Genomic DNA, 18,988 nt, shown 5'->3' with positions numbered 1-18,988 from the left:
AGCGAGCTCCCGATGACGGATACGAAGAGCGTACAACAAATCTGAAAACCGTGCCCAACGAGTCCGAACGGAAGCAAACTCGGCTCTTAGCGCAGAAACTGGCGAACGAAGCTCTCAAGTCGCTGGAATTGCAACGCAGTATGAAGAAGCTGACCGATTTGAGCGAGTCTCGTAATCACTCCGTCACGATGAAGAACTCCCCAGTGAGACTCATAGGTCAGGCGAGAAATACGTTCGAGTTACCGCGGGTAAGTTCAAGAAGGTCGAATAAATCACCGAAACGTGCAGGAACACAGAAAAGAATGAGGAGTAAACGTAAACACGGACCGAGACGACACAAGGAGCATCGTCCCCCCAAGGTAGGTAAGACCATTCTATTACAAATCTACGGGACAATTACAAAAAATATTTCACGAGATAATTATAAATTTGGTAAAATATTTGCTAAGTGATATGAGAAAGCATCGTTTGGGGAAAAATGCTTCAAATATTTGAAAGATCCTCAAAAAAATCGTGATTTTAAAATATTTTTGTGATTAATATCCAATACTTGCTCAGAACGTCATTTTAAAATATTCCCAACCACACAGAAAGAACGATTGAAGGTAAACCCAGCCGCCGATCACGCTCGAGTGAGACAGCGAAGCACATCAAAAAAGCCGAGTTTGATGACGAGAAATAATATTGCTGAGCGAAATTCTATGGCCAGGAGCAACGTTCGCAGATTAACTAGAAACCGATTGACAAACTCGTCATATTCGCATCAACGGCACCGGAAAATCGACAATACGTCCGCACCAAAAAGAAACAGAACTGGAAGCTCAACGAGAGCAAGCACGAAGGGCTCTGAGAGGAAGCAATCTGGTGATCGGGAGGTCGAGTATCCTGATTACTACAGTGAGAACAACGATGAGCTGATAAAAGAGCAAAAAACGAGGCAAGATCAGACGGATGAGAGCGGTAACGAGAGGATTGTCAGACAAATCTCGAACGGGTCCGTCCTCGGCGACGTCCCACTTGCCGATCGCTCGCGCTTCAACTTGCGACAATTCACGAACGGAGACTCCCGCGACAAAGATCTAACCGACGACGTTGAATCGTTGAAATTCTGGGAGGGCGATGATCCTGCGACCGTTCGATCGAGCAACGACAACGTCATCGGTGATGTATCTACATACTTGCCGGTACTCATTGACCAGAAGATCAATCCTGGAAGTCTGTATTACTTTCCTGACGTCCCTCAGGAGGACCCAATGTTCGGTCAGCTTCAGGAAACCATTGACCAGTCCGAGAAGAACGTGCTCGGTAACAGAGCAGAGTCTTCTAGCGAGAATCCAAGCGATCTGTACGCGGATCTGACGCAGGTCCTCACTACCAGCGATAACAGCGTCTTCAATCCGCAATTTCAAATCGAGGGGCTTCCCGGCGATTATCAGAATCGCGCGAGTATACCTCACTTGTATATGAACCTGAGCGACAAACCTGGGATAGCCAAACCTGAAGAAGTGGAGGTGCTTTATCCCGTTGAACCTTATGTCAAGATCCCGACAAATGCACCGCACTTTTTCCGCAAGGTTCCGGGTGCTTTGAAAGTGTATGTCGCTAATGGAAGAAATGGTGGGCCTGTGATTGCGCCATCACCCGGATATGTTTATCCTGTTGCACCCACGAGACAAGCTATGCTCAAGGTCAACGAACACACCTCGGTAATTCCTCAATCGGCTCCCAATCGACCGATTGAACATATATTGTTTCCTGATCGAGAAAAGGGACAAAATCGACATGAGGGCGATATAGTTAGCGATTATAATGATCAGATAATGATTGGGAGAGATCATAAAGCAGAGAAAGAGGAAGTTGGAATTTTACATAAAAAATATAAAAATAAGATGAACGAAGGATCCGCGAGGGGCAAGGTAACGCACGACGATCGTTCGTCCGCGACTGTAACGAAGACGACTACGACAGAAAGAGCGGAGAGCCAACGAGCAAATGTCTCTGTTATGTTGAATGAAACCAAGGAAGTCGCCAACCAAATACTTGAGAAGATCATGGACGAGTTGGAAGAAATTAGATCGGATCGGCCAGAAAACGATCAAATAGAAGGTTGTTATTTAGAATTTTCGATTTTTAGCCCCTTCTGTCTCGCCCTCAATGAGCTTTACATTAAAATTTCGGAATTCGGTTAGAGGCTTAGATTAACGGAAAATCTTTTTTTAAATATCAGAGAAAATATTTAAAATATTAAAGATAATGTTAACAATTTTCAATATATACCTATAAATCTAAACACCTCTTTGCCGGAAAATGAATTCTTTCAAAGTTTGTTGAAAAAAAGTTAAACTTGAAAGAAAATTTCCTACTTCTTCGATAAATCTATTATATTGACTTCTTTTTCTCTTCATGTTTATGTACAGCATTAAAACACATATTTATAAAAACGTAACGTATTAGCGAAACATCGCTGTATCAGTCAATGAATTAAATTTTCATTCGGGACAGGTTTACCTTGCAAGATCTCAGGATCGTGGGTGACTACACAGGGTGGAGTGCGGATTGACATGAAGGTGACTAATCACACCATCAATGCGACGCTGGCGAAGTTGTCACCGCCGGCTGCGCATCAGGGTTTGCTGGATCCGAGCTGGAATCTCACCGGTCACGCGCCCTTCGCACCGGGTGCACCGTTCTCCTTGGTCGCCATCGACAATCGTACGAAATCGCTGGCGTTGTTTGCAGGTGCGACGCGTGGTCCTCTTAATAATAATTCCGTGCGTTCTCCTCGACGAGTACCTAATCGCGAGGAACTAATCGAAAGTTTTTAACAAAAAGGATCTACGACGATTATACGCAGGTGCGTGCAGAGTGTGTCAAGGTATCGACACGATAGCGGGTGTTTGGTCGATCGCCCACAGTCCGCAGGATTGCCGAGACTTTCAGATCGCTACAAATATCTACAATGACGTGTTTCGCCGAACCAAATTGTCGTCAGCGATAAACGCAAAGCATCAGGAGATCGTGCGATTGTTACGCAAGGGCAATCGCGATAACGCGACGACAACCGCGACTTTAATAGGCAGTACGGTAGTGCAACAAAATAATACGTTACAACAAAATAATACGTTACCGCAGAGCAAGGAAGAAAAAGGAAAGACTTAGATGTCTCGAGGCGAACTTGAGGAGTTGGTAGACAGACAATGATGATGATGATGATGATGATGACGAGGATGTTGATTGATAGACGGATCGGAAAATTTGGAAATGGACATCAACGCGTGGATTGCTAGAAACAAAAAGAAATGTCTTATATTGTACCAGTAATAATTTATATATATGTATGTGTAAACTTTAGAAAAAGCGCGAGCTCTTTTTCTCTCTCTCCATCTGTTTGTCTATTTTATGTAAGATGTAATTTATTTAACCGAAAGAGATGCGTACACTGTGTAGACGATTCTAAATAAATTTTCATCTGCCTATCCGAGAGATTTAAAGTTTGACTCTTCCGTTTATTGCGGAACACAGGGATGTTCTCACACATACACCACTTTGTTGTGATTTACTTTAAATTATTCGTCTTAATGTCCATTAAACACTGTTTAATAGCGTCGAAACCTAGCACGACAATCTGCAACAAGCTGAGATTTAGTAATCGATATTATTTGTTTAAAACGATTCATTTGTACTTTTATTACCTTCAGAATACCGATTTTTTTATGTTGATCATCCTTGATAGGGAGTGATATGTCTTTGCAGCCGTCACCAAGTGCATACTCTCTTACATTAAATGTCGCAAAGCTGAAACAAATTATTCGCAAAAAAAAAGAAAAGTAACGGTTACGAGGGTGAATTCACATGTATAAATTCATATAAACAAATTTTTTCGGCTTACCCGATATCCTCGCATTCTTTCGTTGTGATCTCTTCGGGTAACGGTTCACTGACAAGAACAAATTTAATGTTTGGACTTATATATTCGGTCAACATAGTACGTAAGGTATTCCTCTCGACAGTGTGTGTTCTCTCATCTATCCGGAATTCTAAAACCGAAATAATCTTCGATTGCAATTTTTTTAAATATATTGTTCTATATCATATCATCTGAGAATACATCTAAGAATCACGTATGTATGAAACAATCATATCTTATGTGGAGAGATTTACTTTTTCGAAAATTGAAAACCATCTCTTGATTAGCTGCTCGCGGTTTTTTCACGGAAAGGGTTTCCATATCTTTACCGTAATGTCCGAGGAAAGAATATTCCACGAAAATCAAACATATCTCATCATCCAGTACAATGGGATCGTCAAAGAACAGCACGCTCACTATTTCTATGATTATCGTATCCTTTTCAAGCTTCTGAAAAAAGGATGAATGTTAAATTAGTACGGCGTTAGATCTCGCTATATGTATGAAATATACAGGTATACTCGATATATGTATAAGATATATTTGAAAATTCAAAGATTCACTTTTCCAAATGGAATGATTTCGCGATTTTATTTTATAATTTTGATTAACTTTAATTTTCAAGGTAAAATGGCCCAACAAAAATACATTCTACGATATTTACATCCTTGCGCGAAGGGGCGCGATATTTATGCTGGCAATCTAACACTCTTCTTATGAAACTACTCAAACATAACTAATGGAGCAGTTCCACATGCGAGTGGAAGCGTTGCGTTGACAATCCTATACGTCCACGTTTAAGAATTAGCTGAAGCAAGTGTTCTTTGTTTTTGTTGGCGAATAGTTGAGTTACTTTCGTATAATTTTCATATTCTGCGTTGTCGGCGTGCGTGAGCGCGCGAACATAATTAATTGCTAATTGTACTGGCAAAATTCAGCAGAGTCCTCTGCTTGTATCTCTCCCAATCTTTGTCCGAGAGTACCTCGTACATGTCGCAGATCGCGCTGCTTGATTCCTTGAGCAGGCTTCCGGCCTGAATACGTCCGATACCTCGATCATTTCCAAATAGATATCGCACTCACTAATCACTAACGCGTCGAGTAGCGTGTGCTTTTCGCATAGTTGCTTAATTGTCGAACAAATCTTACGTCTGTGATGATGGCATTAAACTCCGTGTTCGATGATTCCGCCAATGCATGATCCTTTACTACTTCCTTTCTATCATCTATCGTTACTTCGGAATCTGATCTAATTAAAATCATTTATACAATTTTTATGATGATATAATGAGGATAGAAAGTGTCGGTCAATATCAGTTCGAATAAAAATGTAGCCACTTTCTAATTAGGTTAATGTTTCGCAAAAATTGCAAATTATACATTTGGATCTCCCAAATAAATTAAGAATAAACAAAAAAGAAAATACAATATGAAACTACAAAGAAGCCTCACCTCTTCTTCGTTTGGCATATCTCGTCTTCTTCGTCGAAAATCTCATTCGTATCATTAACGCGCATCGAAGAGGATTCTTCGTTATTGGAAGTGATGCAATTGTTCTCGTCCGAGTTCGTTGTTTCATACAAGAAATCTGTGAAGATTCATAATGATAAATGCTTCAGCATATTTTCCAGACTTTCAAAGCTCGGAAACATCTTAAGGCTTCTTAGGGTGAGAAAATATCTTCAGACACCTCAAGGCTCGGTAAAAATGCGAATTCTTATTTTTATAAAAATTTACTTGAGTCTGATGGTAGGCGAAAGTGTCGATCGTTCTTGGAAATTACGGATTTAACACCGCTATCCTTTTGATCCTTGAGCGTATCCACTTTTGATGGAAACTTTATGTGAGCAGTATCTCGCGACGCAGTATCCCGTAACGAAGTTATACCGCATTGCTCCTTAAAAACTTGGACCATCTCGACGTTGCAACTTAATCGTACCCACACCGACAGTTGGCCAAAGTTGACGCTGTAGCTGCAAGGAATGATGCTGTACACAGGCACGATGTAATGCAACTTGTTCTGGGGATAGTCTAGGATATCTTTCATGGAGACTCTCGCTCTGGCAATCGTGTATTTCGTGTCGTCACAACGAACGACGTTCACTCGAAAGACCAAATGCTCCAATAGCACGTTCTTGAAGAAGGAGAAGAGATCCGCGATGCGATATACGGAGGAAAAGTTGAAGTTCAGGTCTGGACATTTCATCGCCATCGTGTATGCCGTCTTCTCATCCCAAATGTCCCAGCTTATGTAAACGTAAAGATTACACAGGTCCTCTTCTCCCGACATTTTTGAGGCCTGATCAACAAGTACGACAAAATGATTGTTATTTTCGGTTGAACAAATCAATGATGGAAATCTTACAGAATCTAGAATCTGTTTTTCGAATTTAAATCCAGAATTTAAATTCAGAATTTGGATTCAGTATTTGTGAATTCCAAATTTGTAATTTAAAAAAAAAAATTATTCATAGCTTAACATGGTAATAAACACTAGTTTAAAGTGAATTTTAAGAAACGAATAAATAATTATATAAAATATTACTCATAAAAAGGTATTGCCAGATTGTTTCGCTTTAGTCACGATACCAACCAACGTGGAAAGCTGCAGTTGCGATACGTGAATTTCGATGAGACCTTGCTTATCGGTAATTAATAGAGGAAAGGATTCCGCTGAACCAACGTACAGTTGCATATCGTCGCCTAGACATTTGTTCTTGCAAATTGTCCGCTTCTCCCGTTTAGTTGGCGAATCGTTCTGTTTTCGCAAGTGGCACATCAGATCGCATTTAGGTAATAACGAAGTCTTCACATTCTCAGTCTGATAAACGAAAGTTTTCGTTGTTATCGCTACGCTAAAATCCTACGCGTCACTGATCAGACAAATTGCACTTGCTTACACGGCTGTCATTATTAATATCGTAGCACGATACTTTCTTCGGTTTCTCATAAATTGCAAGACAACAAGTAGTCTTATCCTGTGTCTCTTTCGTGAGTGAACCAACGTATTTCGTTGAGACAGTTACAGATTCTTCCGGGACATAACCCAGGAAGCAATCGGATCCTAAACTTGCAGGACAGTTCTTGACGTTAATGCAATTACTGCTAAGCTTTGCGCTTTTGTGGATATTTTTGTTGATATCTGCGACAAAGTCTCCATCGTGGCAAGCTGTTGTTTGCTGATATTTACAGGGATAAGTCTTTTTGTCTGTGCTGAGATCATGATTATCATTCTTTGTAGCGAGATTGTTGTTGACGTCGGTCAGTGTATCCTCCATCGTAAGAACTTGATGTTTCGAAGATGTTCTTTCGTCAGCGTTAAGCGACAGATAGTCGTGCAAAACATCCAATAGCATCAGTAGGATCTGATTCGATGCCATATTCTCCAAAATTGCGAGTTTTTCCCTCTGTGAATTTTTCTGCACGGGACACGATTCATCGCAAAGCATCTGAGAAGATATTTCTCCGTCGCTGTAATAGACAGTCATGATGATATCAAACGCAACGATTTCATCTTTTACATAATAATTGAAGCACGCTGTTAAATTGTTAAATGCAATTCTAAACGCTATGTCGCAGTATGTATTGTACGAACCTATTATAAAATCACATATATTTATTTAAATAAATATATCAAATGAAAACCTATTAAAATACGAAGAAACCTCTTTATATCCTGTAATGTTCCTGACAATTTGACGTGACTTTAATCAGGAACACCATAATCATTTTTAATAATTTCAAAGAACACTTAAGGTCTTTGATAGTATGTAAAATATGGTACTAATATATATACAATACGTATATACGCATATAGGCATACATATACACGCACTTATTTGTGTTTGTGTGTATTAACACAATGTACAAAACTTAACCAATATTTCTGTTATACGTTCGTATACATATGTATAAATATACAAAATATATATTTGCTATTTAATATTTACATTATTCGCCATATCAGAAATTCTTATTCTACAATTTTTTAATTTTACCTAGAAATTAGGATATTATTATACGTACCTACAGAGTTCAAGCATTTTTTTAATCACTCTTTCAACTTATGAAATATTGAATCTCTTAACCTTAATGTTGTAGTCTCTCATATTCGACATGAATTTAAGAAAATTTAACTTCCTTCGTAAAAACAAATAAATAAAAAGCTAACAATTCTAAACAACAGGCCATGTATTAACAATTAGAATCACCGAACAATAGTTTCTCAAGAGGTACAACTTGCCTGTGCCTCTGAGTCTGCGCTACATCCAAAATGTCCGTATACTCTTCCTTCGGAGCAATTCTCGACACGTCCAACGGCGTGTTAATCTGCGCCTGATCCAGCAGCTTTAATATCTTTTCTCGTGATAAACTGTTCCTCTCGTGATTCATCTTCCGTTCCTTCAACGGCGACTGTGGCTGCAAATTTTTCTTCTCTTCACTCTCCGGAATCGTCATTACACTCTGTTCCTTTGTGCTGATAGGCGTGGTTATTGTCTGTACCGACCTAACTGACGACTGATTTAATGACTGCCAACTTTTCCGAGCATTGTCCACAGCTTTCTCTAGCTGCGTGACTTTGTCATACATCTCGCAACATTTCTTACATTTTTCTATGGAAGCGGAACAGACTTGCTTAGACGGATCATCTTCTCTCTTGCTCGCTGTGCTCATAGGCGTCTCCGATGATGTCGCCATTGCAGCGTCGCGCTTTTCATTTTGCTTATGAAGAGACTGAAAATAATCGCAAAATTGAAAATCACTTGAATATAATGTAATCATTCAGACACATACGAATTTACTAACCGTTAATTGCACCGTTAAGGTGTCTATAGTTGCTTGCAAGTCTTGAAGTTTCGTGAGCAATTGCTCATTGGTAGCTTGTAACGCCATGATGTTGACTTGATCATTATTAAACGCAGTCCTCAACGTCTGTTGTTCGTGAACGTGTTCAGAGAGCTTCTTCTTTAGTTCGATATTCTCCATCTCGACTTGACCGTATTTTGAACTGAGGGCGATAAGCTCGTTATTATGTTGTTGCAATATCTTAATTTCATTCATTAGATCCCGTATTTGCTCCTCCTTCTCACGCAATGCAAGTTGCGAATTCTGCGCCTTCAACATTTGATCGTCCATCTCAGCTATGCGCGTCCTCTCCGACGTGAGAACAGCCGCGATCTCTTGATTATTCCTAATTTCGTGGTAACAACTTTCCGATTAAAAACGATCCATTCTCAATATTTTATTGTAATATTTATAATACTTATAATACGTTTTTTATATACTCTTATATATATGTCTGTTATAATACTTATAATACATATTTCGTTTCTTTATTAAGAAGCATACATACATACATGACATATATAATATATTACAATTGGCAGAAAAAGGATGTGACTTTTATTCCGTATAATAAATAATTTATCAGATCTATGAATATATCATACGTACTAAGAGATAATCATACGTACTAAGAGAGAAGAAAGAGAGATAATAGTTATATACCTTGCTGTTTGCTCGATGGTCGTTTTCAAGTCATTAATTTCGGTGGTGAGCGTTACGTTCTTGTCTTGCGCCGTTATTAGCTTTTCATTTAGCTGCTTCATCTGTCGCCACACTCGTATGTACTCGACATTCTCCGCCACCTTCTCTCTTTGACTACTGGCCGAATATAGAGCCAGCTCCTTCTCTAAGTCTGTTATACGACACGCCATATCTTTCTTCTGCGCCTCCAGTTTCTGCGAACAAAAGTTAGACGCTAAACGGAAATTATTGCGCATTACATTAGTAACGTCATGAACGTGATCAAGTTGTCAACAACGTTTTCAACCCTTGCTATTTCAAGCTACCTATTACTTCCATAAACTCATTTCGCACCGCACTAGTAAAGGATAACATTGATCGCTAAGCTAAATCGGACGAATGGGATAATTTGCGAAATTGAGTGTGCGCAAACACTTCGAAGGGATATCGTCTTACCTCGATCTTAACGATATAATTCCGTACATCGTTGTCATCGTGCCCTGTATCAACAATGCACTGACAAGATGGTACTCTCGAACGGTTCTCACTTCGGCACGTCCTAAAAGAAGCTGCTTGTCTCATCTTGTACCACGACATGAGTCACGATGTGAGATTGTATGTTATGTATGTACACCATAATACATGTCTACTTACACAAGCCCAGAGGATGTTGGTCGGATGAGATTACGACTGCGTGATGACGATCTACCGCTCATTGTGTGACTCAACAATTGGTTTCTCATCACCGTGATTTTTTCCTTCAGCTAAAACAAAGCACATTTCTTTTAATAATTTATTCTGCAAAAGAAATCACTAATATTTTACGTTCTAGATGGTACAAATGTCTAAAAGACATTTGAAATATCGAGAAAAAATTGGTTGAATTAACAACCAAATATTTTTATACTTATAGGACGTCATTTAGACTTTTGTATTGTTTGGGACAGATAACAGAATCTGTAATATTTGAGTTTGCAAAGAAGGTCGATTTCGAGTTCAAGTTATCGATCATACATTATCATTAATCTTTTATACATGAACTTTACTACGAATACTATTGAGAAAATCAATGTGATTATTCCGTCGCCTGACAGAATCCCGTTATCGTCAAGAAAGAAGAAATCGCCGTTATTTCGAAATAACTTACCTTAGTGTTCTCAAGCTCGAGCGCGGACATCCTGTTCTTATCGTCGCCGACGATATCTAACGATATACCATATGATCTTGGATTACCGGCCAGTCTAATTAGCTTCGTACCGAGCCTTTTAATTTTGTCCTCCTGGCAGTTGCTCAATTTTTTCAGATTACTCGCCTCGTCGAGCAAACGCAGATACTTATCCTCCAACTGGTAACGATCGAGCTTGCAAACAAGATGACGTTCCCTGGGATCTTTTAAATATAAAATATATTACTTGTACATCATACATATATTTAGTCAGAACAGAATAAAAATAAAATTTATCTAGTAACTCAAACAGAGCAGAAATGTCTTAAATATGTCTTTCTAAAAGTCTCTAAGACGTTCATACTGTCTGGGTAATATCATTTATTCACTTTGATTCACTTGATGTCCTCAAAATTAGAATTCCACCAAAATACAAACCTATAGCACTTATCAGTGTGTCCGCACAAGAGCCTTCTTTTACAGGCAAAATATCACGATCTGGATCGTCTGCCATTTTTGGTTAAAATTCAGATTCCGGTTTCCGTTAGAACCAGCGAGTGTCGTGAGACGTTGACTAACGCACGCTGAAAATTCAACGAACAACATGGGCTCTTAGCACTCTTATCTCACTGTCTGTTCGTGAGATATGTAAATAAGCAAATCGTCAAAACAGGCAAAATGGGGTTATAATTTGAAGATAGAGAAAAATAGCGCGAGAGTAAAGCATATCTGCCACTTCACAGTTTCTGTTGTGTGTTTACGATACATATCTTAAGTTTTATTCTTACCAAAACAATGACTGTTTTACCGAACGTCACATAATGTGTCTATTTACAAGAATAATTACTCACTACACAAAAATATTAAACATATTTTAACGGTTTCAGTCCTATATTAGTTGTCCGCGAATGAAAGAATTCGAGCGATCGAACTTGCCTCGACTTTACGCTAGCTTCAGAGTGCTTCAGAAGCGCTAGCTTCATCGTCAAAAGCAACTCGATTCGTCTTGGCGATAAGGTTAAAAATAAGTTTATACCATGAAACGTATAACAGCCCAGACAACATAAGATGCTCCAAAATCATCCTAGACACATCCAGGATATCTTGGGATATGTCTCGAGTACATCTGGAATATCAGGATGTGTTGTACTAATTAGAAATTTATCGACATATATAATACCGCAAATAAACCATACATATTATTTACGCCTCGCATATATTGAGCGTAACAAAAATGAGGACAGCAATTTTATGTGCCTCCCGCGAAAAAGTTTCAAAATAAATATACTATGTGGCACTTGTAATTGGCGCGCAATTCGCAAAATATCGATAGGAAGCAGTAATAATTAAATCGGACTTATCGTCAACGTCATAGATTGGTGCGGAAAATAACGAATATAGTTTCAAAAACTATGCAGTGTATCAAGGCATGAACGACAATGACAATGTTTATCAGTGGTTATCGTTTTCGCTATAAATTCGAGATAAGCGTGATTTTAGCTACCGTTTACCGTTTATTCGTTAAGAGCGAGAAATTTTTCGAGAACGAACAACGTGATTCACTGTCGATCGCCATTCTACATGAATCATCGCCGTGAACTCTCTAAGAATCATAGAAAAATACTGGCGCAATATAAACAGGAAAGAGAACGCATGTTCTTTACCGAAAAATGTTGATTGACGCGTGAAGTTTCTGAAGAAGAGTGATAATATAAAACTAATCAATGTTAATTAGGCAGTATTAACTAGACCAGACGATTTTCAACGTTACAAGAGGAATCAGCCACAGTCTGCCATGAACATCGCGCGCATCTCGAAGATGACTCAAGATTCGATAATCGAAATATACTTAAAGTATATTTACGAACGCTTTTACATCAGTACGGAGCGACACACATTGGAATATTTCTCTGTCGTCGATAAAAAAAAGAAAAAGATGAAGATTGAATTTCCATTATGTACGTAATGAAAATTGAATTTCCATCAGAATCCCCATTGAATCCCCACAATGGAAATTCGTAATTTAATTCTTCTTAATAACAGACACGATTTATTGTCTTTTTTCCATACGACTTTCTATAAATCCCTTTTGTTAGTAAAATTTATCGAAAATTTGACTGGACACTCTTGTGTTTCTCTGCGGTTCGTCCAATCGTATCGACCGTCAATATCGATTGCGGTCGACGTTATTATCGTACCTTCGTTGCGAGAGTATCGTTCTCACGATGCAAGTCGCATAGTGACTCGAATGTTTGAGGAAAGTGGCGCGGCCGCGAAAAAGAAATCCGACGGGTGGAAACTGTTGCGGTGTTCGCGCGAGGGGAAAAGAATACCACAGGGAGGCGGAGAGATAGAGAGAGAGAGAACGGGCGAGAGAAACGCGTCGTAGCAGGTCAATCGGGTTGCATCGCGTCACCAGGTATACGGAGCACCGCTGCGAGCGGCACCACGAGACGAGGCACGGAGCCACGGCTTCGGAGATCCAGCACAACCTGACCCGCACGACCACCGCACGTATACCGGACCCTCGCTTTTGACATCGGCGGCGACGGTGACGGCGACGGCGACGGTGGTGGTGGTGGTAGTGGTGGTGGTGGTGGCAGTGGCGGCGGCGGAGTGTGCGTGCCAGTGGGAAAGGTAAGATGGCGGCGGACGGAGATGCGGTGATTCCGGATCAGGAAAAAGTGCGAATAGTCTCGGATTTTATACTGCACTCACCGCCGGGCGAGTTCAATGAGGTGTTCAACGACGTAAGGGTCCTGCTGAACAACGACAACCTGTTGAAGGAGGGCGCGTCCGGTGCGTTCGCACAGTACAACAAGGACCAGCTCACGCCTGTTAAGGTACATCGTCGTCGTCGTCATCGCACGCGATTGTCGCACGCGGTGTTTTCTCTCGGGTCGAACGCGCGTGATTCCTCGGAAAACGGCGTCCGCGCCTTCGTATGTGCGGCTCGCGTACACTCGGAACTTCGCTCACTTTCTTTAAATGTATCGATTGTGAGGTCCGCGAGGCGCGACCACGGTGACCTTATACACACTCGCTCTCTGCCTGCTCGCCTGCCTTCTTATCAGGCTCACCGGAATTCGCCTGGATAAAGTTGACTCGTCGATCAGAGATCGCTAAACGAGGACATCCCACCCCACCGTCGTCGTTCTCGCGTCGCCGGCGCCGAGTATCCGTTACCTCGTGCCAGGTTATAGAAATTCGTCTCGCCAAGCTAGCAGGAACGTCGCACAAGTGACTGGTTACTTTATTTCCCAATGCGTTACTAAAGTCTACCCTTTTTTTTATTTTCAATAGTTTCTCCTGGATATAATGTATTTTGGAAACTAGCACAACTCAACTAAGGTTAGGGCATTGCTCTGTCTGGGGATAACGTCACAGTGCCTTTTATATTCTCTGTGAATATCTCACAATATTGAAGATGTTGAAGTTGTAACCCTGGTAATCTACCCAAATTCTCTTTCAAAATATAAATCAAAATATAAATATGTGCAAAATTTATATATATTGGTGCAATAATTATGATGTAGATAAGCTCATTACTTCCGTATAAAAATTCTTCCAGGAAGATATTAGCTATATTTTGATAAAAGATTCTATCGAGAAACTGAAAACTAATGTTTTATTTTATTTATAATAATGCTAATTGAAATAGAATAATTAGAAAATATTTAGTGGCTTCTCACAAGTTTTTTATAATATTTATTTATTTAATTTATACAGTGAGATTTACAAACTGTATAAAGTTCTAAAATTGTCTTTTTCTCTGTATACAGATAGAGGGAAGCGATCACACAGCACTCATAACAGAACACAATGATCTGGGTTCTCAAAGGTTTTATGATGCGCGGAGTAAGCAAAGTTTTAAATATGATCATTTGAGGAAGGAAGCGCAAGATTATGAGCCTTACGAACCAGATCCTGTAGCGGAAGCTTGGAGGTCAGCCCTTCAAGAAGAAATAACAAATTATACTCAAAGTCACTACAGACATGGCGCCTGCTCAGTTTTCGGCAAATCGCTCGGAGGTAATTATGTTGCCCAGATTAACCGTAATTAATGAAAGAAATATGAAGTATGCAAAATCGGAGAATACCGAGTAACGTGAATTTCTGTATAGGAAACATAACGCTGACAGCGTGCATAGAAGATCATCAATTTCAACCTAAAAACTTTTGGAACGGCCGCTGGCGTTCAGTATGGACCGTAAGTTTTACTCCGAATTCGGGAAACGCCGAATTAAGAGGTAGCCTCAAAGTACAAGTACACTATTACGAGGACGGGAATGTACAGTTGGTCAGTAGCAAGGAAGTGAAGGAAAGTCTGCCGATCTCCAACGAGAAGCAAACAGCGAAGGATTTGATACGGTTTGTCGAGGATTCTGAGAACGATTATCAAACGGCAATCTCGGAAAACTATCAAACGATGTCCGACACCACCTTTAAGGCGCTGCGAAGGCAACTGCCAGTAATGCGAACAAAAATTGACTGGAACAAAATTGTTTCGTACAGTATTGGCAAAGAGCTTAAAAGTCAATAGAAATAGATTTTTTTATATAATAATATTAAAAGAAATATAATTAAAAGGAAAGCGCGCATTTTGCTGCATGAGTGAAGTCTGGAGGTGTGATGTGCATGGGAGCAAAATGTAACATTACTGAATAATATCTAATTAGAGACACTCGACTCATGCATGCCACTCAAGGTTCCTCTCGACTCTATATTGTATGTTGTTACAAGCAATAAAAAAAAAAAGACGGTTGAAGGAGGCCAACACTTTCGACGTTGTCAATTGTATCAAAAAGTTTGTTACATTCGGATCCAGATATTATAATTTCTTTGACTAATTCTATTTAAATTTTTTCGGTGATAACAACGAACGGTTTGGAAAAAAAAATCATATTGTTTTCATTGAGCATCTTGATTATAAAAAAAATGTGGAAAGTAATCGACGATGGAACCTTCGTGTAAATCGTGTTGATTTTTCGTTTTGTTAACTCGATCGAATCATCTCTCTCGAAACGATATCCATGATATTCGCATTGTGCAGCATAGTGCAAGATATAATCTTTAACTTCGGATGGATATGAAAGCGATACAAATAACTGTCGAAGTAAAAGATCTATTCACTATTTATAATGGGGTAATGGGGATCCTTGCTCTTATGTTAAGTGATTGAATTGAAGTTGAATTAAATGTGTTGAATAGCTTGAGATTGTGAGACACACACAAATAGCGAAAATAAATTTGAACTATAATCATGTAGAGTTGTGAGAAGCGATGAGAGCAGATGGAGGCAGTTTTTCAATTAACGCAAACAAAGTCTTGTAGATTCCTATAAAACTTTATCAGGAAGATAATGACATCAGTGATAGTCGATGATTGTTTACTAATGTTTTCACTTGTATAACGTATATTTTTTTCCCAAAAGAATGTATCATAATCGAGAGACAAATTAGCGCAAAGAATGTCAATCACTGAAGTTATTGTTTGATTGATAATTTCAATATAACTACATCGATCTGCTCTAGCACAATTTATCTGTCACTTGATAGTTCACCCTGACTCGAAGCAAAAAATTATTTGAACCTTTATGTAATTATGTTCGCGATCCATCTTTCAATCAAGCACTCGAAACTTATAATACATACAGTTTTACTTTACAAGCGCGAATGTGGAACGAGAGCCTGTAACGCAAAAATATTATACGACAAAAAGTTTTCTTACGGATATGCCGATGCGATAATAAAATAGCAAAATTAAGAGTTTACACCAAGTATAAAAAAAATCTTTTTAGACTGATTCGTCTTGAAAGAAAAGATAAATCATCGTAATGATTAAGCCTTAAAGCACTTAAAGCGGCGCGCGAATGATCACATGTAGCGTGTTTAAAATTTCGAATGATGATATATACTCTTTACCATTGCGTTACTTGATACAACATGCTGGGGCCACGGGTGATGTCAAATGCATAATATATCAAATGTAATACAAGGACATTAGACGTGTCTATGATTTACCAGTCCGGTAATGGGCACCTTTTACGTGTTCATACCGTTCTTAATACACAAAGTATGAAGACAAAAAGAGAGAGAGAGAGACAGAGAGAAAGAGAAAGAAAAAACATAATTCTTAACACAGATATCGGTGGGCGAGGCCTACTATTTTTATCCGACTTTATATTTCATAAAAGTGTAAGTCTCTATATACATTTTTGTTAAAATGTATTGTTTTATAATAAGTATGTCTATTATATATATATATATATATAATGAATACGTTGCAAAGTTTAATGATACTGAAAATGAAATAAATGTTAATCATTGCAACTTGGTTTCTAAATTGAAATACATTATAGAGTAATAGCCGTACGCGCGACGATCACATCTCTTGTGTCAAGCAGAAGCGTTGGGAAGTATCTCTTGGTGCTATCGCTTACTACACACATTACACAGCCAGACGTGTACGCGAGAAAAAAAGGGAAAAACTAACAAAGTACATTGATACATTGTACATTGTAGAATGTAGCCTATAGCCTGCTGGAGCCTTAATCTGTTCACTTTACGTTGGGGAAACGGGGGCGGGTCGGGAGACCGGGATAGGGGAATACTATGTACATATGTTATTTGGATGAATGAATGCGATGATGCGCACCACCATTTGATTCTTAATGCAATAGGATTCGAAACATATGTAATATTATTCATACTTTGTAAGTTACATCGTAATTCAAGGCGTCATTTCTTCAGCCACAATATAAGATAATTTCTCAGAGAAGATAGGAGAAAAAAAAGAGAGAAAAAATGCAAGTTCTTGCCATCGATGGTTGTGGATGGTTGAACAAAAGCACGCATGGATAAAAAACATAAATAAATTGTTTGTTAGCATATGTGAGGTGCAATAGCAAAGTTATTCATGTAAATACAATCGCACATACATTATACTCAAGTCGTTGTTTGTATTACGTATGTAAATTACAAAATGGAGCGTTGAAGTTTCGAATCTTGTCAAAACTCCACACACAACATAGTTGCCTACGATATTGAAACTAGGTATTACCTACAATCGAGTATATCGTAACATAACAAACGCATGTCCTTATGTAAAAATTTAAACACAGAATACATTTATCAGTTAAATTATGTATTATTGAATGTTATAATTGATTAAATAAAGTGATATGACACTTTATACTTGTGCTCTCAAGTTTAAGAATAATTCTTTTCTGGCAATATATTGTAGTTTACATGTATATTAACTTATACCAAGCAAACAATCGAAATGTCTACCATAGAGGAAAATTTGTATCTTCTTTTATATATAAATAATGTTTGTTGTGAAATGACAGTATATTAGCTATTTTTGTTTTTAAGGAAAAATTTAAATCTTGGTTTTGTTAGTAGCAGAGATCTATATGTTACTATAACTGTTCTCTCTATTCTAATTTTTAGATTGTCTACAATGAGCGACAAGTGTGATCACAAATAGGTATCTTTTGATCTTATAAATTGTTACTACTGATATCACACAGTGGCTGGAGGCTACTATCAAATCCAACAAACTTATATACATTAAAATATATATTCATGTTGTATGCTTCAAGAGTATTATAACTATATTATATCACAGAGATAATTATATAACAATTTATGATCAACGCGGCATTTATCACGATAATGTCATTTGTCTAAACAATGACAAGAGATGTATCGTAGTAATTATTATTATTGTGCGTGTTTTACCTATTTTGATCTACGTAAACAAATGCATACCAGTGCATATATGCACTGACGCAAATCTATTCTGATTAAAAGTATTGTGAAAAAACAGATACGTACCTCAATTGGATTGTGCTTAAGCTGTTATTATATGTAATGAGAAATGCGAAAAATAAACGTTCAAACACGTGATCACACGACACAGAAGAATGAAGCTGTGAGTAAGATTTGATGTTCGTGAATAGCCATCTATGTTTATACACCGGCCGTTGCTAAATGGCAACCACAGACGCTGACACCGACGCGAAACATGTGATTCGCGAGGTCCGTTCTTTTTATTCACACTTTACCACTGAAATATATACTAACTGGAACGAGCGTTGGCATAGGGCCAGAGCACAGACTTCTGTATAACGCATAATACACAACGCATAAGAGAATTAACCAATCAGAGTTCTTCATTTCTATCCTGAGGAGGGAAATGAAGAAAACTAATTGGTTTATTCTCTTATGCGTTATGTATTATGCGTTATGCAAAAGCCTGTGCTCTTGCTCTTATCCTTGTCTGACCTACAGTGTCATCAAGAATCTATGATTGGAGTATTCTTTTAGATCTTTAGCAAATCCAAGGGAATGAACCAATCAGAAACGATAATCCCTAAGCGCTTA

At 38.6% G+C, this 18,988-nt stretch overlaps 3 protein-coding genes across 3 annotated transcripts; 2 read left to right on the top strand and 1 right to left on the bottom strand.

Annotated features, from left to right (window-relative positions):
• The first annotated feature begins 604 nt into the window (after positions 1–604).
• Positions 605–3,312, top strand: LOC109504208 (uncharacterized). The gene is made up of 3 exons (XM_019843175.2): positions 605–2,106; positions 2,503–2,739; positions 2,855–3,312. Exons 1-3 carry the CDS (start codon positions 669–671, stop codon positions 3,157–3,159), a joined length of 1,980 nt encoding a protein of 659 aa, XP_019698734.2. The 5' UTR covers positions 605–668; the 3' UTR covers positions 3,160–3,312.
• Positions 3,313–3,318: 6 nt separating this feature from the next.
• Positions 3,319–18,739, bottom strand: LOC105187111 (uncharacterized). The gene is made up of 18 exons (XM_019843147.2): positions 18,440–18,739; positions 11,635–11,724; positions 11,037–11,182; positions 10,581–10,822; positions 10,088–10,197; positions 9,890–9,992; positions 9,416–9,648; positions 8,714–9,098; positions 8,105–8,641; positions 6,808–7,509; positions 6,501–6,728; positions 5,645–6,206; positions 5,360–5,495; positions 5,057–5,156; positions 4,162–4,357; positions 3,890–4,037; positions 3,693–3,795; positions 3,319–3,625 (listed from the first exon to the last, which is right to left on the bottom strand). The coding sequence occupies exons 3-18, from the start codon at positions 11,110–11,112 to the stop codon at positions 3,557–3,559; spliced, it is 3,930 nt and encodes a 1,309-aa protein (XP_019698706.2). The 5' UTR covers positions 11,113–11,182; positions 11,635–11,724; positions 18,440–18,739; the 3' UTR covers positions 3,319–3,556.
• On the top strand, positions 13,205–17,792 carry cpa (F-actin-capping protein subunit alpha). Its single transcript, XM_011147661.3, has 3 exons — positions 13,205–13,441; positions 14,381–14,630; positions 14,723–17,792. The coding sequence occupies exons 1-3, from the start codon at positions 13,241–13,243 to the stop codon at positions 15,139–15,141; spliced, it is 870 nt and encodes a 289-aa protein (XP_011145963.1). The 5' UTR covers positions 13,205–13,240; the 3' UTR covers positions 15,142–17,792.
• Positions 18,740–18,988: the final 249 nt, after the last annotated feature.

This window comes from Harpegnathos saltator, unplaced genomic scaffold, assembly GCF_003227715.2.
Source record: "Harpegnathos saltator strain DR-91 unplaced genomic scaffold, Hsal_v8.6 scaffold177, whole genome shotgun sequence".
In the NCBI taxonomy this organism is placed as follows: domain Eukaryota; kingdom Metazoa; phylum Arthropoda; class Insecta; order Hymenoptera; family Formicidae; genus Harpegnathos; species Harpegnathos saltator.
Note: the sequence above shows the minus strand (reverse complement) of the source record. Positions and strands in the feature narration are given on the sequence as shown.

Excerpts from the sequence above, each read along its gene's own strand:
- LOC109504208 (XM_019843175.2), top strand. The coding sequence starts at position 669 with ATGACGAGAAATAATATTGCTGAGCGAAATTCTATGGCCAGGAGCAAC. Across the intron at positions 2,107-2,502 it reads AGAAAACGATCAAATAGAAG|GTTTACCTTGCAAGATCTCA; the intron begins GTTGTTATTTAG and ends CATTCGGGACAG. Across the intron at positions 2,740-2,854 it reads ATCGCTGGCGTTGTTTGCAG|GTGCGTGCAGAGTGTGTCAA; the intron begins GTGCGACGCGTG and ends GATTATACGCAG.
- LOC105187111 (XM_019843147.2), bottom strand. The coding sequence starts at position 11,112 with ATGGCAGACGATCCAGATCGTGATATTTTGCCTGTAAAAGAAGGCTCT. Across the intron at positions 7,510-8,104 it reads TGTTCGGTGATTCTAATTGT|ATAATAGGTTCGTACAATAC; the intron begins TAATACATGGCC and ends ATATGTGATTTT. Across the intron at positions 6,729-6,807 it reads ATATTAATAATGACAGCCGT|ACTGAGAATGTGAAGACTTC; the intron begins GTAAGCAAGTGC and ends TTCGTTTATCAG.
- cpa (XM_011147661.3), top strand. The coding sequence starts at position 13,241 with ATGGCGGCGGACGGAGATGCGGTGATTCCGGATCAGGAAAAAGTGCGA. Across the intron at positions 13,442-14,380 it reads ACCAGCTCACGCCTGTTAAG|ATAGAGGGAAGCGATCACAC; the intron begins GTACATCGTCGT and ends CTCTGTATACAG. Across the intron at positions 14,631-14,722 it reads TTTCGGCAAATCGCTCGGAG|GAAACATAACGCTGACAGCG; the intron begins GTAATTATGTTG and ends ATTTCTGTATAG.